Below are 23,566 nucleotides of genomic sequence, written 5' to 3' on the forward strand. Positions count from 1 at the left end.
ACGAGTGGGTGGGTGGGTGGGGTGTGGGTTCGCTCCACCTCGACGACCGGCGAGACCAGCTCTGTGTGTTGTGTGTCTCTGCTCACAACGTCTAGCTCCGAGCTCTGTTTGTCCGACGGTGCGACTTGACTTGTGCGACCTGCGCGGCTGTGGGGGTTGTCGTCGTGACGAGAGCAACAGCAACGATCTTCATATGCTAGCTACTAGATTTGCATCTGTCCATGTCGAGAAAACGGTAACCAGGCGACGGCGAGGATCAACACAGAGTAGCAAAAAGTGGTGCGCGAGCAGAGGAGCTGCAGGAGCTGTAGGAGCAAGTCGATGGAGCCTCGGCATCGACTGGACCTCGGATTTCTACAACTCGAGCTTGTTCAGTGGGCATACTGCCATTGCATGCCTCGGATGCAGCGCGAGCAAGGTTGGTTGTCGCTGCCCTCGATCCCCCCCTCGAACACTCACCCCTCCCCTCTTCTCTCCTCTGCTGCTCCTCCTCTGCTCCCCGACAACCCCCTCGCTTGCATCCCCGTCACAACGTTTAATTGTGACGCAGTTCTTGTGCCTCTTTTGCCCTCTTTTGCCTGCTTCAGAATGGTGCCTCGCGACAACCCACCCACCCCGAGGCAGAGAGCAGAGACTGAGCCACCTGACCCGGCCCTCCTCGACAACGACGTCATGGCCTTGTCTTAGCGCAAGATCCCACATTGGAGACCATCTGGACGTCATCGACGGCAGCGACAACCATCACTACACTCACTACATTGTACACACAACACACACAATGGTCGCCGTGTCCCTACTCGACGCCGCAACATGGCTCCTGGGCATCATCGCGACCGCGCCGGAGCCCCACTTCGCCCCAGAGTCGGCGGCGACGACCGCCCCCGCCCGCGTCCCCTGGCCCGAGGCGCGCGCGCGCGCCGAGGCTCTAGTGGCCAACATGACCGTCGTCGAAAAGGTCAACATCACCTCGGGCGTCGTGGGACCATGCCAGGCCAACTCGGGCAGCGTGCCGCGCCTCGGCGTCCCGAGCCTGTGCTACAATGACGGACGTGAGTGTCACAGCCGAGGCCGAGCTGACGCCGATAGCCGCGGGGCTGCGGTACACCGACTTCGTGACGCAGTTCCCGAGCCAGTTCACCACGGCCATGTCGTTTGATCGCGAGCTCGTGCGCGGCGTCGTCGAGCGCTACTCGGCCGAGTTTGCAGGCAAGGGTGTGAATGTGCAGCTTGGTCCGGTGGGTCAGGCGGGCTTCGGATGGAGCTGACGGGCAGCTGACTGGCGGTCCCCTCGGCCGGAGGTGAGGAAGGAAGGGGAGGAAGGCGCGAGGCATCGCTGATCTGACCAACAGCCCATTCACAGGCCGTAACTTCGAGGCATCCTCGCCGGACCCATACCTCTCCTCTACGCTCTCCTACGTGTCCATCCGCGGCGCGCAGAGCTCCGGCCTCATCTCGTGCGCCAAGCACTACTTCCTGTACGAGCAGGACCCGGTGTGCTCTGGCCCCGTGACGGATGACGGGCACAGGACAGACTGCCAGCAGGTCCACTCGCTCGTCGATGGTGAGTTGGAGTGCCTGGGAGTACGCGTCAGCTCACGCCGCAGACAAAACTGTCAAGGAGCTCTACCTTCCTTCCTTTGCCGAAGCCGTCCGCGCGGGCGTCGGCGCAGTCATGTGCTCGTACAACCAGATCAACGACACGCCAGCATGCCAGAGCGACGACGCGATGAACCGCATCCTCAAGAAGGAACTCAACTTCCAGGGCTTGTGAGGTGACTCAGTTTCGATGAGCTAACCTCGACAGCGTGCTGAGCGACTTTGGCGCGACACACTCGACGGTCGAGTCCATCAACGCCGGCATGGACCAGGAGCTGCCGGGCACATGGTTCTGTGGGTGTATATATACATCAGTTCATGCTAACCCGCCAGTTGGCCAGCGCCTCATCAAGGCCCTCAAGGACGGCAAGGTCAAGGAGAAGCGCCTCGACGACATGGTTGTGCGGTAGGTGTGAACCCCATGTAGTAGCTGACCTACCCAGCATCCTCACCCCGTGGATCGCATTCGGTCAGGCCGACAAGTGGAACGAGGTCAACTACCAGATGTACAACCTCGGCGACGAGGTCAAAGTCTGGGGCCACACCTTCAGAAACCAGCATGTCGATCCAAGGAGGGAAGACAGCGCCGAGTTTGCGAGGAAGGCTGCCGAGCAGTCGCATGTGTAGGTTGCGAGAGTTCTCCCTTACCTAACCCCGCAGCCTTCTGAAGAACGACGGCGTCCTCCCCCTCAGGAAGAGCGTGCGCCGGATCGCCCTCTTCGGCTCCGACGCAGACTACCCCATCACTGTGAGCGGCTGCGGGCCCGACATGTGGTGCACGACCGAGACAAAGCGGATGCACTGGAACGGAACTGTGACGATCGGCGGCGGGTCTGGCGCGACTTACCCCAACTATGTGGTAAGTGCCAGACGTGGCATGACTGCTCACTCCAGGTGCCGCCCGTTGAGGCCATCTCCCGACGTGGACGTGAGACCGGCATGCGTGTTGATCACGTCCTGCGCGACGAGAAGGCGTTCTATGAGACTATCGCCAACGTCGCGATCGCGTCCGAGGTCTGCCTCGTGTTCGTCAGTGTGTTCCAGTACGAGAGCTGGGACCGGTCGACGCTGCGCCTCGATCGTGATGGCGAGGACCTCATCAAGCATGTTGAGAAGAAGTGTGCCGGCGACGTCGTAGTCGTCATCCATGCTGGTGGCCAGGTTCTGGTTGAGGACTGGGTGGGTTTGAAGTCTTTGACGGCGCTAACCCGCCAGATTGACCTACCAAAGGTCAAAGGCGTCATCTTTGCTGGCTACCCCGGCCAGGAGACGGGCAATGCCCTCGCCAACGTCCTCTGGGGCGACGTGAACCCGTCTGCCAAGCTGGCTTTCACGATGGGCCGCAAGGAGTCTGACTGGCCGCCGAACAACATCCTGCGCAAGGTCAAGAAGGGCCATGAACCGCGACTGCACTTTGCGGAGGGCCTCGCGATCGACTACAAGTGGTTTGACAAGCACAACATTGACCCTCGATTCGAGTTTGGCTTCGGGCTGAGCTACACCAAGTTCAAGCTCGAGGATCTCCAGGTCGAGGCCAAGCACTCGCCGGTGCAGGACACGATTCAGCAGACCAACGAGCAGCACGAGGGCCAGTACGACCTGTACGATGTGCTCCTTGAGGCTTCCGTCAGCGTCACCAACGCGGGTGACGTGTTTGGCGGCGAAGCACCGCAGCTCTACATGGCCTTCCCGGACACGGAGAAGGGCCAGCCACCTCGCCACCTGCGTGGCTACACCAAGGTGTGGCTCCAGCCGGGCGAGACGAAGCGTGTGACGTTCCCTCTGGTAAGTAGACGCGCGTCGGTCGGCCCATCTGACGCCCCCAGCGCAAGAAGGACCTCTCGGTGTGGGACGTCAAACGCCAGCTGTGGTACATTCCCAAGGGATTGTTTACCTTTTCCGCGGGCCACAGTTCCCGCCAGCTCGTGCTCGAGACGCGGACGGGCGTCGAAATGTAACCGCCTGTGCGCGTTCCTTCCTTCTCAATGCAATGCAATGCATGTGCGCGGCTACTCGCGCTGTTGTACCCGATGTCTATGCGAGCGGCTGTATGTTGTTTTCCCCTCTCTGCCGCAGGCCTATGCCCACACCTCTTCTGGGGAGACGAGCGTCTCGCGCCCGTTGGCGCGGACGTACGACCCGTCCTGAGCGTCAGCGCGACCTAGACGTGCAATGCACCCACCTTGTCCTTGGGCATCGACTTGCGCATGTCGAACCCGTCGAGCTCGTCGCGTGTGCTCCCGACGCCCTCCATGCCGTTGTAGTAGCTGGGGCGTGGCGTGAGCTCTCCTTCCTGCCTTCCTTCTGTGATGTCCCAGCCCACTTACTCCACAACTCGCCGGTACACGCTGTACCCGAGCTTCTCGTACATGTCAATCGCGCGGTGGTTGTTGCACCGCACGAAGAGGTCGACGAAGAACGCGTCGACGCAGTCGGTCGCGTCGGGCGGTGGGTGCTCGCCGTCACCGTCGCCGTTTGCTGGCGATGGTGGTGGTGGTAACCGCGGCCACCCGGCGCTCCCGTCCGAGCTCAGCCGTTCCAGCATCGCCATGAACACGCGCGCCAGCCCGAGGCCACGGTACGGCGGCGAGATGGACAGCGCGGTCAGGTGCCCGTGGTGCTGTGGGTCTGGGGGGGCCGGCTCGTCCTTTGCGATCACTGGGGTGGGTGAGCGGGTGAGCGAGTGGGCCCGTAGCGGCACACAGAGGCGACGACGAGCTCCGAGTAGCCGACACCGCCTCGCCTTGCCTCGCCTCGCCGCTGCGCAGCTCAGCTCGGAGCACTCACTGTACGCCCGCACCTCGTCGTCAAACGCCCCTTCCACGCTGTAACACAGATCAGGCCACTGCGCGACATAGCTCGCATAGTACCCGTTGTGGTAGGTCGCGGTCCACGGGTCGGCGTTGACGGCGTGGAAGCGGAGGATGTCGGTCGCCTCAAACGGGCGGATGAGGGACATGGGGACCGTCGACGCCGAGAGGTGCTGAGGTTGAGTGGGGTTGTTGTTGTCAGAGTTTTCGGGTGGAGTTGGTGGAGGCGACGACGACGACGTGTTGCGGAGTGAAATCTCTGCCTGCACGCGACGAACCCAGTCAACGAGTAGAGAGGAAGTGCAACAACATCAATGCATGCATACACCCTACCATGCATCACTTGATCCCCACCACCACCCCAGCTCCACGCCATCACGTGCCCCTTGCTCCCCGTCGGAATGGGAACGCCGCGCGTGTCGGCTTTGGTGGGCCGCAGTGACTGGTCGGGTCGGCGTCGCTGCTTGTTCACGTGAGCAAAGTGGTCGTCGTCGCTGGGCACATGATGCGCCAAAACCGCCTGAATCAATTCACATGCCGCTTAGCGTTGATGCTTGTGGCGGCTCTCTGGTCTGCTCAGAAGCGAGGGGGAAGGGGGAACAAGTGCATTAGCCACTGATGCTGCAGAGTACTTGGACAGATGCGCGCGGCTTGCTTTGACCAAGCCAACCTCGGCCTCCACGTCGACCCGGCCCCCGCTTATCGCACGCTACAAACCTCGCGAGCATCTAATCGACTCGCCCGACCCGACAATCCGCCCGAGGCGAGGGCTGGAATCCTGCTTGCTGCGGGCGACGTGTGCAGGGCATGGAGGGAGGGAGGAAGAAGCGGGTTGGAATCTCCCACCTCTCCCACCTGAGAGCGAGGCATGCAGCGAAGGCAACAGCGCTCTACTCCCGCACTCAACTGCCCCCTCTTTGCCAAGGATCACATGTCACGCTGGGAAGGGGTGTGATCGGGAGAAACGGGGCCTGGCCTCGAGTACCAGTGACGTCTGGGTCTGGTCGGTCCTGAAAAGCCCGATGGAATGCTCACGGCATCCTCTATTGCTTTTGTTTGCCTGCTCCGCCGTGATAACGCCCATCGGCGATTCGGGCAAGAGAAAAGCCTGCCTTGCTGGGACGTACGTCGGACGCCATCTAGCATCCATCTAGGGAGTAGACAGGGCGAGGATAGCCCTGGCGATCTGTTGTCAAGAGCCAGCTTCTGTTGTCTGGCCCGAGACACACATCGAGGCCTATGCCGCAATCGCCACTCGCCACTGACCGCTCGCCACTCCCAATCCTGACCCACCGACAACCCACGCACAATCAGCGGCTGGCGGGCCGGGGTCCGATCTCCACCTCGTCGCCTCGCTCAGTGGCGATAACACGAGCGAGATGCGGCGGGATCGTGCGCGGATGTGCACGCGCGCCCACGCGCACAGGCGCGAGAACTTCGTGTCGCGTGAGATGACACTACCGGGGGCCGGTATGAGCGGTGAGGGCTGAGCGCGTCCGCGCCCGCGTCCGCCTCACTTGACTACCTACCCTTCTCGAGGTGGAGGATGATGGGAGCATGAGTAATGCACTCTCCCTGCGTCGAGATCTCCATGACCAGACCAGACCAGACGGACGACGGGAGGAAGAACGTGGCACAGAGTACATCGCCAGAGGAAGAAGAGAGAGGACAATGACGGGTAGGATCTTGTCGCTCGCTCGCCCAAACACCCCCCTTCTCCTCCCCCTTCGCACCCTCATTCCTGCTGAGCGGTGCAGAGGAGCAGCCCGAGTCGACGCTTTGGCCACTCACTCCGGGAAAAGGTGATCCGGACGAGGAGTACATAAAAGGCGAGAGGTGTCTTCCAAGGATCGTCGCCTAATCGTACCACTCCCTCCCCTTTACCTCTGCAACAACCACAAGCCACATTGCCACTGTGCGTCCATCAACAAACAACCATGTGCTGGGGCTGCATTGACGATACGAGACTTTGCCACATCGGCACCAACGACATGTCCACCTCCACCGACGCCAAGCCCGCGCGCACCGCAACGCCCGACCTCGAGGACACGGGCGACGCCAAGACCAACATTGCTGCCCTGTCTGCCGCGCTTGAGGCCGCCGCGCTCGAAGACAACAAGGAGGAAGAAGAGGACACGACTGAGCTCGTCGACCCCGACGCGCCCGAGGCGCAGGGCGACGTGCAGTCGCTCGCCGACATGCTGCGCCTGCAGCTCGCCGACCTGAAGGACGAGACGCTCAGCACCAAGGTGTCCGAGTGGACCAAGGTGCTGCTTACGTCCACGACGCAGTGGGCGCGCGCGGCCGAGGAGACGGGTGCCGCCGAGGCGGTCGAGTGGGACAAGTTCCTCGTCGAGCACACGCGCGACCTCGAGCACGAGCAGGAGTTTATCGCCAAGGCCGCCGAGCTGCTCGCCGCCACAAAGCCCAAGCTGCACTTGGCTCCTGCGGCGCCCGAGGTCGCAGTCGAGGCCGCGACGCTGATCGACGCATCCGCCACGCCGATCGAGACAAAGGTCGACCGCATCGAGGCGACGCTGGCCGAGCGCAAGAAGAAGCTCCAGAAGGACCAGGTCCACGCCCACCGCATGCGCTCGAGCCTGAGCATGCAGCTGAGCGAGCTCGAGGAGGTCAAGGGCCTCCGGACCGCCGTCGAGGCCGAGATGGATCGCCTCGAGATTGCAAAGAAGGCCGCACCGCCGCCCGTGTCCGTCGTCACCCTGTCGGCGTAGAGCAACCCCAGTCCAAGTATAATAGCTGCCTGTGTATAGTGTGTAATGTATCCAATTCACGAGTATGGCGCGAGCGTAGCGAGCGGCGGCGCGGGGTTGTTACTTAGGCGAGGTGGTCATAGGCTTGGCGCAAAAGGCAGATGCGTCACTGGCGGGAGGCAACCGTTGCGTCAAGCAAGCACCAAGCAACTGATGTCAACGAGCCATGCATGCAGCAGCACCTGTACTTGCACTGTATGCATGTATGCACGCAAGCAGCAGCAGCTCCCCCGCACCTTCCGCCCACCACCCCACCACCGCCTGCGTCACCACCGCGCAATACCAATCCGCTGAGAAAGTCAGGAGCGAACCGAATCCGGCGACGTGAGCCTTCGTCTTCCTCCTCCCACCACCGCCGCCGCCGTCTCGTTTCCGGCGCGTGCTGCTGCTTGCTCCCCCAACACGCACTGGGAAAATGGCAGCTTGGGTACGGATGTGACGGTGGCGGTTGCCGCTGTGGTCTGGACTCGACTGTCTGTGCATCCTCTTGCGTCAAGTGCTGCGGAGGATGTGGGGAAATCGTCATGGTGACTTGGGACGACTTGTGTACTTAAGAACGGTGGGTGCTCAGTCTTGTCCTCCCAGCATTCTTCGGCATCTCTCAGCATTGCGAGCATTGAACGGCGCACCGTCACCACCACCGCGGTACCACGCTCCAGTTCAAGCGCCATCCAAGCCAAACCCAACCCCACCAACACAAACACCATGCCCGCCCTCCGCATCTGCCTCTCCCCCGGCCCATTCTCCACGCCAACATGGAGCCCAACACACCGCGACTCGCTGAAGCCAGTCCACCAGCACTGGTTCACCACCCCGCTGCGTGAGTGCCCTCCCCTGACTGTCGCTGACCAGCAAGACTCGCCGACATCCCACTCGCGCTCAGCGTCCGTCTCGTCCGCCTCATCGAGCCCATCACCGTCGCCCAGCCCACCGCCGGCCGACCGCTGGACCTCGACACCAGACTGGACGTCGCTCACGCGCTCCGTCTCCTCCCCGCTGTAGTAACTTGGCCTGTGCTGTACCACCATATCACTACTACTGTATAATGCACGTTGTATAATTCGGGACAGAGGCGTCGATCTCGTGCCTGCAGGTGTGGGAGGCGATGGTGGTATCTTGGGCACCGGCAGCATCCCGCCCACGTCGTCGCCGTCATCGCAGCTCTCCGAGTCATCTGGCGTCGTCTCGTCGCAGACTCGCTCGCTCGCCCGCATCGAATCATGAACGCAAACATGACGGTGTGGCAGCGGAATGATACAAACGCCAGCAATCACGGCTCACACTCGCACCTACCAATAGCCGCCTCCTGTATCTCGCGGCGCGTCGCGTGCCCGCGTAGCCGTCTCCCACCAACTCGTCCGTGCCTGAGGCCCTACGGATCTGACTGCTCCTCCACTCTCCCATGACGCTACGGCCCACGCGTGCCGACGGCGCTGAGACTGATCACGAGACAGACAGACAGCAGGTAGGGGTGGTTACTACCGGCATGTGAAGTAGGTGGAGACGGCTGATGGATGCGCCCACACAAGGTTTGTTGGTCATCAACGAGTGTGGCGGAAGTCCAAAAACCACCTCGCACCACTTGCCTGGCCACATGATTCCATGTTTGGCCTTAGATCACTCTTCAAGGAGCAGCCCCGTATCGCGCCTCCGCCCTGGCAGTAGCCTGTCCACTCACAATCGAGGTGGTACGCGTGCTGGGTCCATGTGCTGCGGCGCCCTTGCTCTGTGCTGCTCCATTCCGCCCGTTTCATGTGCCGTGAGTGTGTCCTCATGACATGCCACACTCTATCACCGGATGTGGTCGCGGGTAGAGGCGACTGTGCTACCAGCAGCGTGGTACATGTGTATGTGTGGGCGGAGAAGCGCACCATCTCCCTTGCAATCCCTCATCCCCTCTATCTTGTGCCGCCACCGCCCCCACACGAACGAACCCCTACAGCAGTTGGCCTCGGGATGGACGACGTCGAGGCCGCCCAGCCTGGCGAGGATGTCATGGCCAGTTTTGTGTTGACGGCCGACGGCCTCGACAAAGTAGATAGATACGTATGGCGGTTTGCGGTTGCGGTGACTTGCACGTGGGCGTGGACCGGTCCCAGGACGAGGACATGTGCATGGTGTGCAAGGGGTGCTGCTGGCTGGGTGGGTCGTCATTGCCCCGGACCACCAGGTATGTCACCACTAGCGCAATGCCTCAGACGCTCCCGCCGAGGGACGGCCCAAGTAGTGTATGTGAATGAATGCCGGAGGATGCGCTTCCGCCCCGGAGCTACTGCCCAAGCTTTACGCTACCGTAAACAAGGTTTGTGTGTCGTCATTCCCCCAGTCTCGATCAGACCAGCTGATGCTGGCCACATGATAGCTAGCTGACCCGTGCGTCTGTACGTCCTGGCAGTCGCTGCATACAGACAGATCTTGCAACTTGCCAGCGATCGGCCCACAACGTTTTATTCCATTCTTCTGTCGCGGCCCTGCTACAGGAAGGATTGCCAAGCGGTGGTCCCTCCTTCCACGGACGACGGTGGGTTGGCGTTGGCCCCCACATGCGGCTATGGAGTAGCACCGAGACTACCACTCAATGTCGTGCCCTGCTCGACCCATCACATTCCGTACTCGCAAGTGTCGTCGCCGCACATGACGTGCCCGAGCCCTGGGAGCTAGCTACCTTCCCTCGACCTTATATAGCGGCGTTGTGGCGCTGCCCCTCCCCGGCATCTCCATCCACCCATCCACCCACTCCTACACAACAAACCAACAATGTCTTCGAACGCTCCCACCAGCACCTCTGTCGTGAGCCGTCGCCGTCACTGTCCGGTGACCCGCTGATCGCTAACGAGATCCAGCCTACTGGGGAGACCGCCAAAGCCGGCCAGGTAGGCCCCCCTCCCAGCGGCGCCACTGACTTGCGAGCAGACGAAGGGCGAGGCTACCGTTACGTCCGGTGTTCCTACCCAGGGTGATTGGACGCTCCCGCCTCGTGCGACCGGCGGTGCTGCCGAGGAGGGGTGGAGCACCGGCCCTCCCTCTTGAGTACGACAGCCTCTCATCGGCCCACGAGCTCACCGAGGTACTGTCGCAAAGCCGCCATGAGCTGAAGACGAAGCTCGAGTCGGAGGCCGTCGGGGAGTCGAACGTAGCTTGAGCAACGGTGTGGATCAAGTAGTCTGTTTGAATGAATAGCTCTCGCGTCTGCAAGTCATGGGCCGGCGCTGGCCAGTGAGGTTGCAGGCTCTCCTTAGGAACGATGCGGTGACGAGGCGCGCCAGTCATCCCAACGCCATGAATCGCAGCAATGGAAGGTGACGACGTATGTGGCCAACTCCATTCCGGCACTAAGGTCAAGCAAGGTTCACGCCATGGTCGTTCCGCCACAGACTAGCATGACGCACCGGCCTGCACGACAACCAACAAGCCGCATTCCGGTGGAGCGGACGGAGAGTGACCAGTCGTACCACCAACCGGCCGTGAGCAACTCAGCCTGCAAGCCCGATGGCCAAATGCCACCGGACAACATGCTACCATGGACCGTGCATCCCAGCAGCCAGCAACGCAGCGCACCATGAGTCAGAGTTTGGCGCCTGGTGCACGCGTCCTGCTAGCAGCACGAGCAGTCAAAGTCAACACCAACAGCCCACAATCCGCCACAATCAATGACGTGTGATTAATTGCATCGTCGGCCCGCGAGCCGGGGCCCTCCCTGCGCCGAGATATCCAGCGGCCAGTGGATGGATGGTGTGACGGCGCCGCGCGACCACTCAACAGCAACCTTCGACAGACTTCTCCACACCAGTAACAACAGCAGCAACAATGACCGTCGTCGCGCCCGTCTACGACAAGTCCAACCCCAAGGCGGAGAAGTGAGTCACGGCGCTGTTGTCCCGCCAACGCGGTGACTCGTCTCGCGCGCTGGCTGACCCTCGTGCGCAGGCTCTACCCCTACCACCTGCCCTTCTCGCCCGAGTGGGCCGAGAAGAAGGACATCTTCGGCTCGTCGACGATGATGATGGCCGGCGGAGGCATGTTCATGCGTAACCCGCTCATCATCTGGTCGGCAATGGTGCTCGCTGTCCAGCAGTACGTCACGGCCGAGCCGCTGCGCAAGGGCAAGGACGCGGCGAGCCCCCTGGCGACGATTGGGTGAGTGGTGTTGCTTGTCTTGCTTGCCTTCCTCGTCTTCCCCGCCTTCCTCGTCTCCCTCGATTCAACACTGCTCTCGCTCCGCTCGAAAGGAAGGTGGCTCGCCCGCCCACCCCCCCTGCTGGCGCGAGCGATACTGTGCCCGCCCACCCACCCCTCCACCGCTCCGCCTCCCCCCACCTGACTCCGGGCTCCGCCTTCCCCGCTAACAGACAGAATGGCCCTTTCCGGCGTCTTTGCTCTCACCGTCCCCAAGATCATGCTCGCCCCCGAAGCCGCCCACGCTGCGGGCGCCGCCGCCGCGTCGGCGGCGACGTCGTAAAAGGGTTGGATGCAGTTGTACCTGGGTAGAGGGGCGTGTTTGGGGAAGGGACTGACGCGAGTGTGGAGGGATGTTGCGAGGAACAATAAGAGTGGAGGAGAAAGAAGCGTGCCACGGTGCAGGCGTGACGATCGCTGATCTCTGCTGATACCGACTGACTGACAATATTCTTTGTCGCTGAACAAAAGGCTGATATCGTCGAGGGGGTGTGCGTGACGAGTCGAGGCAGCGAGCGGCGAGGCACAGCGACCTGTGCGAGTGCGCGTTGTGGCGCTGTGCGTGCTGAGGTGGTCACAGTGGTCGTGCTCGCTGCTCGCCTCGCCCTCGCTCGCTCTCGAACAGTGTGCCCTCCTTTGGCCTGGCGCGAGTCACTCCCCTCCCGCCCTGTTTCTCGTCTCCCACTCCCATCCCAGCCCCACCCCAATCCCCCCGTCCCCCCTCCTCGCACTGACCACTTTAAATGACAGAAACGCACCGTCCGTCCCTCTTCCATCCTCTTCCATCCAAACATCATCATCATCCAGCACACACATCCAACCATCCCACCACGCACGATGGCAGCCAACACTGGGTATGGGCCGAGCGCCCTCCCGTCGCTGATGTCCAAGGACAAGGCCGACGCAGCCGCTGCCGCCAACGCAATCCACATCCAGCAGAACAAAGCCGGCGAGCCGATCCCCATCCAGCTGCCGACCATCTACATCAACCCGTACTCTGTTCCCAACTTGCCCGGAGCCATGGACGGCGTGCCCGGCGCTTTTGGCGCCACTGCGCGCTCGCTCACCCCGCCCGCGGCGCCGAAGAAGAAGGAGCGCGAGAGGGAGATCAAGGAGGACAAGAAGCCCGCCGCCGCCGTCGTGGCTGTCCCCGAGAGCGCCGCGACCCCACCCGCGCCCTGGTGGAACTTTGGCGCGCCGCACCCCCTTCTGTGGGTCACGCTCGGGCTGAGCATCCTGGCCATCGTGCTCGGCGTGCCGAAGGGCACGCTGCCGACGATCACCGGCCGCCACCGTGTGCTCCGCGTGAGTGGTGACCAGCGCCTCGTCTAACAAAGCACCACTAACGCCCACCCCGCAGGCGCAAGAGATCCAGGTCGCCGAGCGCCTCGCCCTGCTGAACCAGCTGAGCGGCTTCCTCCCCCCGCCGCTGGCCGCCCTGCTCATCCCCGACCCCGGCCTCGGGGCGATCCTCGCCCCCGGCCTCGGCGGCGCGGACCGCGCGCGCGCGCTCGACCTCGTGCGCCTCGGCACCGGCCTGCAGCTGTGGAATGCGCAGGCGCACGCCGACGCCAGCGGGTGGTGGACTATCGAGGAGCTGTCCGCCGGCGCGAGCGTCGTGCGCTCCACTGCGGCTGGGCGCGAGCGCGAGGTGTGGGTCCTGCGCGCGGCTGACGCGGTGAGCGAGCACGCCGCGCTGCTCGCCGCGCTCACGTCGTCCCTGCTCTCCCGCGAGCGGCTGTACGCCGAGCTCGACAGATGCCGCGCCGAGCCGTGCACTTGCCCCGCCACTCCGCGCCTCGGCAACACCATCACGGCGACGGCAGTCCCCAAGGCCACGCAGCCGACGACCACGGTCGTGGTCGAAGCGCCAGGCGCGGCAGAGAGAGACGACCACGACCGCACCGCCGACGACCGCCGCCGCTTCCGCGAGCGCGAGATCGAGGTCGAGGAGCGCGAGCGCGACGTTGCCCGCCGCGAAAAGTGGGTCGTCGAGAGCATGCGTAAGCTTGCCGAGAAGAGCCAGTGAGTCGGCGGCAAAGGCGGGGAGGCGCTGACCCCCAGCCACCAGGCGAGCGAGCTCACGATGGAGGACCGCATCACTGAGCGTCTCAAGCACTACCAGCGCCAGCTGTCCAACCTGCACGATTAGGCGGGGGAAGACAGAGACGTGTCGACGACCTTCACTGTATAGACATTGCGATGCACGCCGTCACGTTGTGCCGTGGCGCTGGTGCCACTGTGGCGTGTTCTGGCGAGCCCTGTTGTGCGGCAGCTCCAGGTGCCAGAGTTTGAGAAAGCAGTCAGTCACGCTGTGGTTGGTTGGCCAGCGTCGCTGCGTAGTAACTGCGCGACTGCGAGTGGACGCGTCTGGCTGCGGTGCTCCATGCTCAAAAAGATCTCTCACTCCCGCCTCGGACCATTCAGCGTACCCCGCAGCCTGGACTCGATGACTCGCAGTCGTCTGTCCCGTTGACCTGCCGTGTGGCCTTGGCGCCGACGGCCGCCGTCCCTCGGCCCCCGGTGGCCCCACCTACGCATCCCCTCAAACCATGAATAATGCATAATGAATCCTCATGCCCATGCAGGTGCGCGCGGCCTCTATCGCCGCGTGCTTGATCGTGTTCGGTGCGACCGCGTGGTAGTTTTGTGCAGGTAACCGAAGTGTGGGGGGTGTGTGGGTGGAATGGCGACGTCGTGGTGCGAGACAGTCAGGAGTGTTCGGCGCCACATTACGCCTTGGAAATGGTGGGGCTCTGGAGCGAGCTGCGGTTCGAGCTCGTCGTCGAGCTCTGCAGCGACGTGCGCGCGCTGCCTTCTGGGCTGCCGCCCAGGTCAATGGCCGTCCACGCGTCCGCCTCGGCGGCGGGCACAGGTGGCCTGATGGTGATGGTCGACGCTGCCGAGCTCTTGCGGTCAAGGGTCGACTTGGACTTGCGCGTTGGCGTCTCGGCGTACGGGTCCGTGTCCTGGATGTCCGAGATGCTCTTGCCCTTGTCAAGGGGGACCTTTGGTGGCGTGTTGTCCGTGTAGGATGGCGGGTTGAGGACATTGGGGAAGCCCTGGGAGTCGTTAGCAGCTATCATCAAGCAGCTGCTCACCTCGGCCGCACCCGCGTCCGGCACCTTGCTCAGCGGAGCATTTGGTCTGAGGTTCTCATAGCCCGACTTGATCCTGTTGTTGGACGTCTCCTCACGAATCTCGGCGATGAGGTCGGGAATCGCCCACCAGTTCAGCGTGCCGAACACGACGTTTCGCCGCCACAACGTGGAACCCGGCAGTGACTTTTCAAAGGGGCCGAGGAAGGCCTGGGCGTGAAGGTGCGCATACGGGGAGCGCGGGTCGCCTAGAAGAAGGACGTCAGCAAAGGCCAAAGGAAGCGCGCGGTGTGTGTGCCGCTCGACGCTCGTACGCACGGGGCATTCCATTGACGAAACCGACCGACACGTCCTTTGCGCCGAAGATGCGGTCTGCGGCCTCTGGCGACTTGGCCGCAGTCGCGAGCAGGAGCCTGCTGGCGGTGGCTGTGATGTGGGAGAGGAGCGCCAGATCGGTGGGGCCCTGTGTGTTTCATTAGCACAATGTTGCCCGCAAGGCAATGCAGCCAGCCGCGCGCCAAGCTAGCAATAGAACTCACAAACTGGTAGACGCTGGTGAGGTGCCTGTTGAGAACAATGGTCAAATGGCGCCCTCCGCCGCACAGCGCGTCGGCGTCGTCGGCGGGGTAGACGGTAATGTCGTCGTCGCGGTAGATGATGTGCCGCCCCGAGACATACGAGTCTTGCGTTGATGAGCTGCGGCCGTTTGTGGGCGACCCCGACCCGGGGACTGTTGGGCGCGCAGGCGCCCCTCCACGCAGGATGTCTGGTGTGCCGGGCCTGTAAATGTCTGGACTGGCAGCTCGTGCTGGTGCGAGGGGGATACGGGCGTCGATTGGAGAGGTGGGGACAGACGAGTTGTAGCGGGGCGGCGACGAGGTAAAGTTGGTCTGGGAGCTGGCGGTCGCGACAATGCCGCACAGCACGCAGCCTGGGTGGATCGTCTGGTAGACTGGCGCTGAGGCCGCGGTCACTGGCGCGTTGGTCCGTAGCAAGGGAGCCGAGGAAGACGGCTGGCGCTGCAAGCCTTGCTGCGGAGAGACGGTAAGGCGGCCTTGGAATGTTGGCGCTGCGCTGCTCGAGCTCGGCATATTGTCTGGCAAGGGTGGTGGTGCGTTTGCAGTAGGAGAAGTGAGAGTGAGTGATCTTGTGGTTGAAGTGGACGATGTCGACGAGGCGGTGTGGTGAGGGGGCCGTGGTCGCTGCTGGCGCTGCTGGTAGGCCGTGTGCTGCAGCTTGCCAGGGGTTGTTGTGTTGGTGGTGGACGTTGCAGGCGTGGCCGTGCTTTGGCTCGGGTCTGCCGTGGCCGCCGTAGTACTACTCTGCATCCTTGTCGTCGGTGCCGCGGCAGTGACGGTGGACATTGTGTGTAGGACGCCAGCGAGCGAGCGAGCTGTGCGGGCGGCGGGGGTAAGGCACTGGGCTGGCTGGCTGGTGAGACGCGCGCACACAGACTCGCTCGAGTGGAGCCTTGCGAGTGGTGCAGGGCGCGCGCGCGGGGGGGCCTCAAAGGGGGTGTGCGTGAGGGTGCGAGCTCGCACCAGAGCGTGTGCTGGCTGACTCTGTGTCACGCTGTGCGCGTCGGCGGCGGCGGCGGTGCGGTGGAGGACAGCAGAGGTGCGTGCGAATGACAGAGATGGAGGCGGTCAGAGGCGCAGCTGCGGATAAGAATCCTATTGTGTCGAGCGGGCACAGGCCTGGGAGGGTGGGGGGGGGGGGATGTGTGAGTTGTGTGAGATTGAGTGCGATGCACGTCGTCGAGTTGTCGCCGTCTTGTTCTCGTTTGTCGGGTGTGCAGTTACACAGCTGCTTGCTTAGGCGTGTACTGCACCGTCGCGTTTAGGACAATTGTGTCAGAGTGTTGTGGTTGTTCCTTAGGAGCAGCACTCGCTACACTCGCTCGCTCCGCTCTGCATTTGCCGCAGTGACTTCCCAGTGACTCCGCTTACCACTGCTGCGTGAGCTGCGAGCCAGACGACAGCGGACGGCGACGACGCAGCCTCGAATCTGAACCTTTGGAGTTTGCTCCTGCTCGCTCCTGCTCGTCTTGTCTGAAGCATTCTGCCCTTCAAGCCTAGACCCCTCTCGTGCTGCCCTGAGTCGACTTGGCCACTTTGCACGTCTGGCATGCACACCGAGGCACCGACACGACACTGCCAATGACGCAAGGTTGCTTATACGGGCGGGCGGGTGGGCCCTAACAGGCCCTATGTTGCCGCCAATTACCCTTTGATCGACACGACACGGCAAACCAAAACCTGCCTAGGAAATCAAAATGCTACTGGGTGGGTTGGGTGGTGGCCGAGGTAGGTGGGCAAGCGGCTCAGGCTCAGCAAGCTGCGGCAGCTGTGCAACGACGCGACGAGTGAGAGCAGCACATGGCATTTGTATATAATCAGCTTGCTGAGTGTATCTCTGGCCCGACTGACTCACTGCTGCGGCGCCAGCTTTGTCAACTTGGGCCTTTTGCTGCTAATACTGTTCAACCATCGAGGGCTCAACAAAGGGCACTCTGACGGGGCCACTGTGCGCCAAGAACCTGCCATTACCTGCATGGCCGAGGGTCGATGCCTGCCACGACTGCGTAAATAGACACTTGAGAGGGACTAGGCGACTAGCTGAAGCGGGAGTAAAGCCACGTGGCTAACCTCATCCTTGTCCAGTCCCTTCCCTTTGTCACGCGACTTTACCCCCGTGGACGCTTGTACGCATTTCGGCCTTGTCACATGTGCGGGGCAGTTCCATCGACCCCAGCCTTGCTTGTGGTTAGGTTTTAGCCGGGCCGGAACACGGCCGCGTACCAAAGACGCCGGGGAGCCACAAGCCACACACACTGCAGGCCGCACGCCCATCGCCTACACACCCCTCGAGCCGAGATGAGCGCATTGGGGCACGCAGCCCATTCCTCTTGCTACGGGGCACATCCACCAACGAGCAGCCATACACCTACGCTACCTCTCTTTTAAAGACGACGACACCACGGATCTCGCCCTCCTCTTCTCTCGCTCTTGCCCCACCCCTACTCACCACTCTCTAAAACACCACCACAATGCCGCCTGCTCCAGCTTCGCGCGCCTCCATCGTCAAGCTCATGTCCCTCACCGCCTCGGCGGGCTGCAGGGGATGTGGACGTACTCACACGGCGGCGCATTCGTGTGCCTCGGGAGCGACTCACGACCACGGCAAGCGCGGTCTGGCGACGCCGGTTGACCTGCCCGGTGCCCCCCAAGGCAACACGGACTACGCGTTCGAGGTGAGTTGAAATGGAGGGGGAGGCGGAGCCGGGTGGAGGGGTGGGTGGTGGCATACTTCTTGCGCGCAGCGCATAGGGGTGGGTGGGCGGGCAGAGTATCGCTCGCGCCAGCAGGGTGGGTGGGTGGGCGACCTTCCTTGCGAGCATCGCTCGAGGGCGGGTGGGTGGGCCTACCTTCCTTTCGAGCAGAGCGAGCATACTGGAGGGAAGACGAGGAAGACGAGGAAGGCGGGGAAGACCAGGCCCCACCAAGAAGCCGCCGCCCCCGCGGCAAGGTCCGGGTCTTGGCACCGGGCTCGGCGACAACTACCACGGCCTCTGCAGTGGTGAGGACGGCGCCGACTGTGCCCGGCACACCGACGACGCTCTCCTCACCACCACGCATTCCGTGCGCCGCGATGCCGGCGGAGAAACACTCGCGGCATGGATATCGCAACTGCCCCGCAGTGTGCCAAGTTTAGCCGACGCGCGACGCGCGACTTGTGCTACTCGGCCGGCCGCGCCGCGCCGACTGTGCCCACGCCATCGCGCGCCCGCATGCATGCATGCAAGCGCAGCACATGCTAACACTTGCTTCAGATGGCCGCGTCCACCCTCCGCTTCGGTACCGGCGCCACCCGCGAGGTCGGCATGGACCTCAGGAACATGATCAACCTCCTCCCCGCCAACGAGCAGGCCAAGGCCAAGATTGCCGTCTTCACCGACCCCAACATTGCCAAGCTCCCCGTCATGAAGACGGTCGAGCAGGCCCTCCAGCAGCAGAACCTCCCCTTCGTCGTCTTTGACAAGATCTCGGTCGAGCCCACTGAGAACTCGTGGAACGAGGCCATTGACTGGACCCGCGGCAACGACATCACCCACTTCCTCGCTGTTGGTGGTGGTTCCACCATGGACACGGCCAAGGCTGCCAACCTCCTCTCGTGCTACCCCGACAAGGACATGTACGAGTTCATCAACGCCCCCGTCGGCAAGGGTACCCCGATCGAGAAGAAGCTCAAGCCCTTGATCGCCGTCCCCACTACCGCCGGTACCGGCTCGGAGACGACCGGCACCGCCATCCTTGACATTCCCTCCAGGAAGTTCAAGACTGGTATTGCCTCGCGTGCGCTCAAGCCCACTCTCGGCATTGTCGACACCCTCAACACGGCCACCTGCCCCCGTGAGGTCGCCGTCGCCGCTGGTCTCGACGTCCTCTTCCACTCGCTCGAGTCGTACACCGCCGTGCCCTACTACGAGCGTACCCCCCGCCCCGACAACCCGATCAAGCGTCCCGCTTACCAGGGCTCGAACCCCGTCTCGGACATCTTCTCCAAGTGGGCTCTTGAGCAGACGATCAAGTACCTCCCCCGCATCTTCAAGGACCCCCACGGTGACGAGGAGGCCCGCCACCAGATGCTCCTCGCCGCGTCAACTGCCGGTATCGGCTTTGGCAACGCTGGTGTCCACCTCTGCCACGCCGGCTCGTACCCCATCTCGTCGCTCAACAAGGCCCGTCCCAAGGACAAGCAGTACTTCCACCCCTCGTACAGCCCGGACATCCCCCTCATCCCCCACGGTGTTGCCGTCTCGCTCACCGCCCCCTCCGTCTTCCACTTCACCGCCCCCTCGTCGCCCGAGCGCCACCGTACTGCTGCCGAGATCTTCGCCGGCAAGGACCGCCTCCACGAGGTCGCCAAGGTCCGCGACGAGGACATTGGCGCCTTCCTCCGCGAGGAGATCCAGAAGTTCCTCGACTCGGTCGCCGTCCCCCGCGGTCTTACCCAGGTCGGCTACGGCACCTCGGACATTGAGATCCTCGCCAAGGGCATGCTTCCCCAGCGCCGTGTCCTTGACCTTGCTCCTCTCCTCATCAAGGACAACCAGGCCCAGGAGCTCGAGCAGCTCCAGGGCATCCTTGAGGGCGCTATGCGCTGGTAAGCGGTGTGTGGTGTTTGCGTCAACGTCCACGTCGACAGTGTCTATTGCAGCAAAACGAGAAAATCGCGCGCGTGTTGTGAGGTGTTAAGGAGAAGTGCAAGTGTGTATGCATCGAGTAGCAGTACGCGAGACGAGACGCGAGCGAAGCGAGTGGCGCGTGGGTAATTGTGGAGGGCCCGCGAGTTACCATCCTCGCCCTTGCCGCTGATGCTTGAGGAGATGATAAGGGGAGTGCAATGCCGTGCCAGCACTTCTCTGTCTGTCGCCAGTCATCATGAAGTTGATGCACAGTGCCGTGTTGCAAGTCGCAGCGCGCAGCAAGTCGTGTCGTTGAACAATCCAGCCCGGTGCAATCACCGCCCAAGTGCCACACCACGTGGCAACCCCCACGCCACGTCGCGCCAACCGCACTCACCGCGCTCACCGGCGGCATCATCCAAAGTCAGTCAACTTCGTGCTCGCTCGTCACTCCAACAACACCGCATCACCACCACCACACAACCATGCGCGGAATCAGGAGAGCACTGGCCGCGGCTCTTGTCGCGGCGTCGGCCGTCACTGCCGCGTCGTCTTCGCTGGCGATCAAGGGCGGCAAGGCGGTGGTTTCGCTCGGCGGCGTGAGCGACGACGCGCTGGTGTGAGTTGGACGAGGCGAGGCGAGGCCGCACGAGGCCGCCGCAGACGGGCTCGCGGGCGGCCGGCGCTGGTGTCACGCATGTGCGTGGTCACAAGCGTACCGCGCACCAGCACGTTCGAGAGGGACGGATGCAACAGAGCAAAGGCTGACCCCTCGCCAGCTTCACCAAGACCTCGGGCTGGACCACCCCCCTCGCGCTCCCCTCGGCCGCGACGCTCAAGCTCGCGTTCAGCATCGTCGACTCGGACTCGGGCGAGGGCGTCGTGCCCAAGGCTGCGTTCGTCGCCCTCTCGGACGACAGCGGCGAGGAGGTCGTGCTCCAGGTCGGCGTCAAGGCGAATGGCAAGGCGACGTACTTTTTGGTGAGTCGCGCTGGCTGTTTGCGGGTTGTTCTTCGGGGTGCTGCGCATGATGACGGCGAGGGCGGGGGCCAGTGAAGGGTGGTTGGCATCGGCGTGGACGCTGGGCCGGCGAGCGCGGCTCGCTGTGTGGCTGGTGAGATGTCTACGCACGACCGACCACCGAGCCTGGCGGCGGCAGTCCTGCTGCTACTCGGTCGCTGCTGCTACTCGGTCGCTGCTGCTACTCGGTTGGGCAACGATCTCGGCGCAGCTGTCGTCTCGTCTCGTCTGCGTAGACCGACCGACACCACCCCGCATGACTGCTCGCAGCCTGTGTACACCCGCTGACTCCGCAGGATACCGCCAAGCCCCCTCTCGGCCTCGCCGTGACCTCTGGCGCGCTCAACGCCCGCCTCCTCCTCTCCGACGGTGACGCCCGCAAGCCCCTCTCCTTCCCTCTCGGCGTGCTCGAGCTCCCCGGCTCTGGCGAGCCCGCGCGCAAGCGCCACTCGCTGCCCCCTCGTGCTGGCGAGCCAGCGTTCGCCGAGCAGGGATACCTCTTCCACACGTTCAAGGAGGAGGAGCGCGAGATTGCCTTTGTTAAGTCTGTCACTGGTGTCGTGGGGGTACTTGCGCCTTGGGCACTCCTTGTTCTCTTGGTGAGTTGTGCGTGTACGACAGCAACTGACACGCGCAGATCAACAACGTTGCCCCCAACCTCCAGTTCCAGACGCCCCCTACGGCCATGTACGCCTTCCTCGCCTGCCTTGTCGGTCTCGAGGGCCTGATTCTGCGCTACTGGATCGGATGGCGCCTGTACCAGGTAAGTGGTGAAGTATGAGGCCCGGTTTCACCACTGACGCACCCAGCTCCTTCCCCCCTTCCTCGCCCTCGCCGCTGTCACGGCCTACGTCGGCACAGTGGCGCTCCGCGCTGCCCGCGCTCAGCGCCTCAAGGCCGGCGGCGCGCCTTGAGCGCGAGCGCTGCTGCGTCATAGACCTCGGTGTGAAGAAGTAGAAGTAGCAAAATGCACAGATGTGCTTAGACATGTGGCTTGGGCAGCAGTCGCCGGCAAGCTCTTGGCCAGACTCGGGGCTGCCGAGTGGAAGGGAGATGGCTGAAGTGAGGCGCGAGGCCGGGGGCATGCTCGGGAGCTCGGTACGGGGCTCGGTGACTGCTTTGTGATAAGATCCAACTGAATGTTGTTCCGCCGCGCGTCCGCCGCGGCACGCCTACGGCTCGTTACTCATCTCGGGTCTATGGTGGTGGTACAAGCCTTTAAGCCGGTGGCGTCCGCGGTTAGACATTGCGGCGTGTCTCCCTCTCTGCCCACCCGAGTCGGAAATCCGTCAGCGGTGTACCAAGGCAATGACGTAATGGAGAACCGTTGTTCTTTTGGTTTCAGCATGCCATCGAGCGACATGGCGACTGTAGTGCAGTGCAGCTGCCACACGTTCCCACGGCAGCAGCAGCGGGCACGCGGCAACCAAAGCAATCAACCTACTACTTACCAGATCACGACGACTGACGTACCAGCCGCAACAACCGGAGCAAAGAGAGCAAGCAGCTATAAAGGCAACCAAGCACGTTGTGATCCTTTCTCTCCATCCTCCTCACACAACAACAACAACACAACCACTACACAACAACACATCACACCAACATGTCCAAGCCCAGTGAGTAACGACATGTTGCGCTGCTGACGCAGCTCAGCCCTCTACACCTTTGGCGGCTCGGTCTGGGTCCACGCGCCCCTCATCGCCATCACCGAGGGCGGCTACGCACCCGGCGACATCAAGCTCGAGACGGTCAACCTCGCCGAGGGCGCAAACTTCAACCCCGAGTTCCTCAAGGTCAACCACAACGGTACGGTGCCGGTGCTCGTCAGCGCCGACGGGCACAAGTACGAGTCGACGATTGTGAGTTGTGTGGGGTGGGGTTTCTGTAGCTCCCCTCCTGCCTCCTGCCTCCTGCCCCTTCACGCCGCCCCTTACTAACCCCCCAGTCATCCGTCAAGGAGATCCTCAAGCACGCGCCCAAGCCGCCCGCACACGACGCGCACCACACGCACGAGCTCGACAAGATCATCAAGGAGATCCACAACCCCGCCCACGACCCCAACGACCTGTTTGTCCTCCCCGTCGACGACGCCGACCGCGAGGCCAAGGCCAAGGGCGTTGTCGGCGGCTTCCTCGCCGGCCGCCAGAAGGCGCTCGACACGTACGCGCCGACCGCGCCCGCCGAGTTTAAGAGCTTCCTCGAGGGCAAGCAGCGCGCGAACGGGCACCTGCTTGCGTTCTTCACTGGGAACCCGGACGTGAGTGCCAGTGCCGAGAGCCGAGCGTAGCGAGGCGCGAGGCGAAGCGACGTACAAGCCGGGATCGGCACCGGTCGACTGGGTGCGCCGCGACACCCAGTCGATCAACCCTCCCCACCCGCCCGCAGCCCACTGACACCCCCGCAGCAGGAGGCCCGTACGGCCCTCTACACGTCGGCGCAGAACCTCTGGGCTTCGGCAGGCACCTTCATCCGCGGCGAGGTCACGCACCTGCTCAAGAAGTCGAGCGGGCCGTACCTCGCCGGCACCGAGCCGGGCGAGGCCGACTTCCACCTCGTGACGTGGCTCGCGCGCATCATCACCGACGCGGGCGTGCCCCCCGGCTCGATCTCGGGCGTGGCCCTCAAGGCTGTCGAGGCGCGCACGGGCGGCCAGCCGATCGACCCCGTCGTCGCGGGCTTCTGGGAGTGAGTACCGCTGGACTCGTTGACTGTGCTAGCTGTGCTGACGCCCCAGCTCGTGGACCCAGCGCGAGAGCTTCAAGGTCAACAACGTGGCTTAGGTTGTGTATTGTAATGTGTGCGAGATGCACCGGTTCGGTTCCTGTATTGCCACGGCGGAGAGAGAAGCTTCTTCCCCTCTGGATGGACTGATACTGACCCTTAAATTGTCTCACCATCACGGCTGCG

General features: G+C 63.1%; 11 protein-coding genes across 11 annotated transcripts; 9 read left to right on the forward strand and 2 right to left on the reverse strand.

The window, feature by feature from the left end:
* The first annotated feature begins 534 nt into the window (after positions 1-534).
* bglG (putative beta-glucosidase G) lies at positions 535-3,599 on the forward strand. Its single transcript, XM_062766647.1, has 12 exons — positions 535-1,049; positions 1,087-1,235; positions 1,273-1,298; positions 1,350-1,561; positions 1,605-1,767; positions 1,805-1,890; positions 1,930-2,002; positions 2,040-2,219; positions 2,257-2,455; positions 2,491-2,775; positions 2,812-3,381; positions 3,423-3,599. Exons 1-12 carry the CDS (start codon positions 779-781, stop codon positions 3,552-3,554), a joined length of 2,346 nt encoding a protein of 781 aa, XP_062622631.1. The 5' UTR covers positions 535-778; the 3' UTR covers positions 3,555-3,599.
* On the reverse strand, positions 3,568-4,707 carry naa20 (N-terminal acetyltransferase B complex catalytic subunit naa20). Its single transcript, XM_062766648.1, has 4 exons — positions 4,384-4,707; positions 3,924-4,254; positions 3,779-3,863; positions 3,568-3,740 (listed from the first exon to the last, which is right to left on the reverse strand). Exons 1-4 carry the CDS (start codon positions 4,553-4,555, stop codon positions 3,675-3,677), a joined length of 654 nt encoding a protein of 217 aa, XP_062622632.1. The 5' UTR covers positions 4,556-4,707; the 3' UTR covers positions 3,568-3,674.
* Positions 4,708-6,077: 1,370 nt separating this feature from the next.
* On the forward strand, positions 6,078-7,203 carry LOC62_01G000228 (uncharacterized protein; the record flags this gene model as incomplete). Its single annotated transcript, XM_062766649.1, has 3 exons — positions 6,078-6,084; positions 6,309-6,321; positions 6,373-7,203. The coding sequence occupies 3 exons, from the start codon at positions 6,078-6,080 to the stop codon at positions 7,136-7,138; spliced, it is 786 nt and encodes a 261-aa protein (XP_062622633.1). The 3' UTR covers positions 7,139-7,203.
* A 361-nt stretch (positions 7,204-7,564) lies between these two features.
* On the forward strand, positions 7,565-8,223 carry LOC62_01G000229 (uncharacterized protein; the record flags this gene model as incomplete). The annotated part of the gene is made up of 2 exons (XM_062766650.1): positions 7,565-7,997; positions 8,030-8,223. Exons 1-2 carry the CDS (start codon positions 7,883-7,885, stop codon positions 8,221-8,223), a joined length of 309 nt encoding a protein of 102 aa, XP_062622634.1. The 5' UTR covers positions 7,565-7,882.
* Positions 8,224-9,934: 1,711 nt separating this feature from the next.
* Positions 9,935-10,207, forward strand: LOC62_01G000230 (uncharacterized protein; the record flags this gene model as incomplete). The annotated part of the gene is made up of 3 exons (XM_062766651.1): positions 9,935-9,967; positions 10,021-10,050; positions 10,091-10,207. 3 exons carry the CDS (start codon positions 9,935-9,937, stop codon positions 10,205-10,207), a joined length of 180 nt encoding a protein of 59 aa, XP_062622635.1.
* Positions 10,208-10,931: 724 nt separating this feature from the next.
* LOC62_01G000231 (uncharacterized protein) lies at positions 10,932-11,666 on the forward strand. The gene is made up of 3 exons (XM_062766652.1): positions 10,932-11,034; positions 11,105-11,314; positions 11,531-11,666. Exons 1-3 carry the CDS (start codon positions 10,985-10,987, stop codon positions 11,634-11,636), a joined length of 366 nt encoding a protein of 121 aa, XP_062622636.1. The 5' UTR covers positions 10,932-10,984; the 3' UTR covers positions 11,637-11,666.
* A 524-nt stretch (positions 11,667-12,190) lies between these two features.
* LOC62_01G000232 (uncharacterized protein) lies at positions 12,191-13,505 on the forward strand (the record flags this gene model as incomplete). The annotated part of the gene is made up of 3 exons (XM_062766653.1): positions 12,191-12,658; positions 12,714-13,378; positions 13,418-13,505. 3 exons carry the CDS (start codon positions 12,191-12,193, stop codon positions 13,503-13,505), a joined length of 1,221 nt encoding a protein of 406 aa, XP_062622637.1.
* Positions 13,506-13,896: 391 nt separating this feature from the next.
* LOC62_01G000233 (uncharacterized protein) lies at positions 13,897-16,153 on the reverse strand. Its single transcript, XM_062766654.1, has 4 exons — positions 14,991-16,153; positions 14,770-14,914; positions 14,455-14,699; positions 13,897-14,415 (listed from the first exon to the last, which is right to left on the reverse strand). Exons 1-4 carry the CDS (start codon positions 15,813-15,815, stop codon positions 14,086-14,088), a joined length of 1,545 nt encoding a protein of 514 aa, XP_062622638.1. The 5' UTR covers positions 15,816-16,153; the 3' UTR covers positions 13,897-14,085.
* A 1,225-nt stretch (positions 16,154-17,378) lies between these two features.
* On the forward strand, positions 17,379-19,747 carry ADHFE1 (Hydroxyacid-oxoacid transhydrogenase, mitochondrial). The gene is made up of 2 exons (XM_062766655.1): positions 17,379-17,704; positions 18,284-19,747. The coding sequence occupies exons 1-2, from the start codon at positions 17,501-17,503 to the stop codon at positions 19,619-19,621; spliced, it is 1,542 nt and encodes a 513-aa protein (XP_062622639.1). The 5' UTR covers positions 17,379-17,500; the 3' UTR covers positions 19,622-19,747.
* Positions 19,748-20,089: 342 nt separating this feature from the next.
* On the forward strand, positions 20,090-21,632 carry ostd-1 (Dolichyl-diphosphooligosaccharide--protein glycosyltransferase subunit 2). The gene is made up of 5 exons (XM_062766656.1): positions 20,090-20,258; positions 20,419-20,620; positions 20,956-21,258; positions 21,297-21,422; positions 21,469-21,632. Exons 1-5 carry the CDS (start codon positions 20,125-20,127, stop codon positions 21,571-21,573), a joined length of 870 nt encoding a protein of 289 aa, XP_062622640.1. The 5' UTR covers positions 20,090-20,124; the 3' UTR covers positions 21,574-21,632.
* A 493-nt stretch (positions 21,633-22,125) lies between these two features.
* Positions 22,126-23,485, forward strand: LOC62_01G000236 (uncharacterized protein). Its single transcript, XM_062766657.1, has 5 exons — positions 22,126-22,275; positions 22,313-22,518; positions 22,605-22,916; positions 23,064-23,344; positions 23,394-23,485. The coding sequence occupies exons 1-5, from the start codon at positions 22,263-22,265 to the stop codon at positions 23,437-23,439; spliced, it is 858 nt and encodes a 285-aa protein (XP_062622641.1). The 5' UTR covers positions 22,126-22,262; the 3' UTR covers positions 23,440-23,485.
* The last annotated feature ends 81 nt before the right edge of the window (positions 23,486-23,566 follow it).

Source organism: Vanrija pseudolonga, chromosome 1, assembly GCF_020906515.1.
Source record: "Vanrija pseudolonga chromosome 1, complete sequence".
NCBI lineage: Eukaryota > Fungi > Basidiomycota > Tremellomycetes > Trichosporonales > Trichosporonaceae > Vanrija > Vanrija pseudolonga.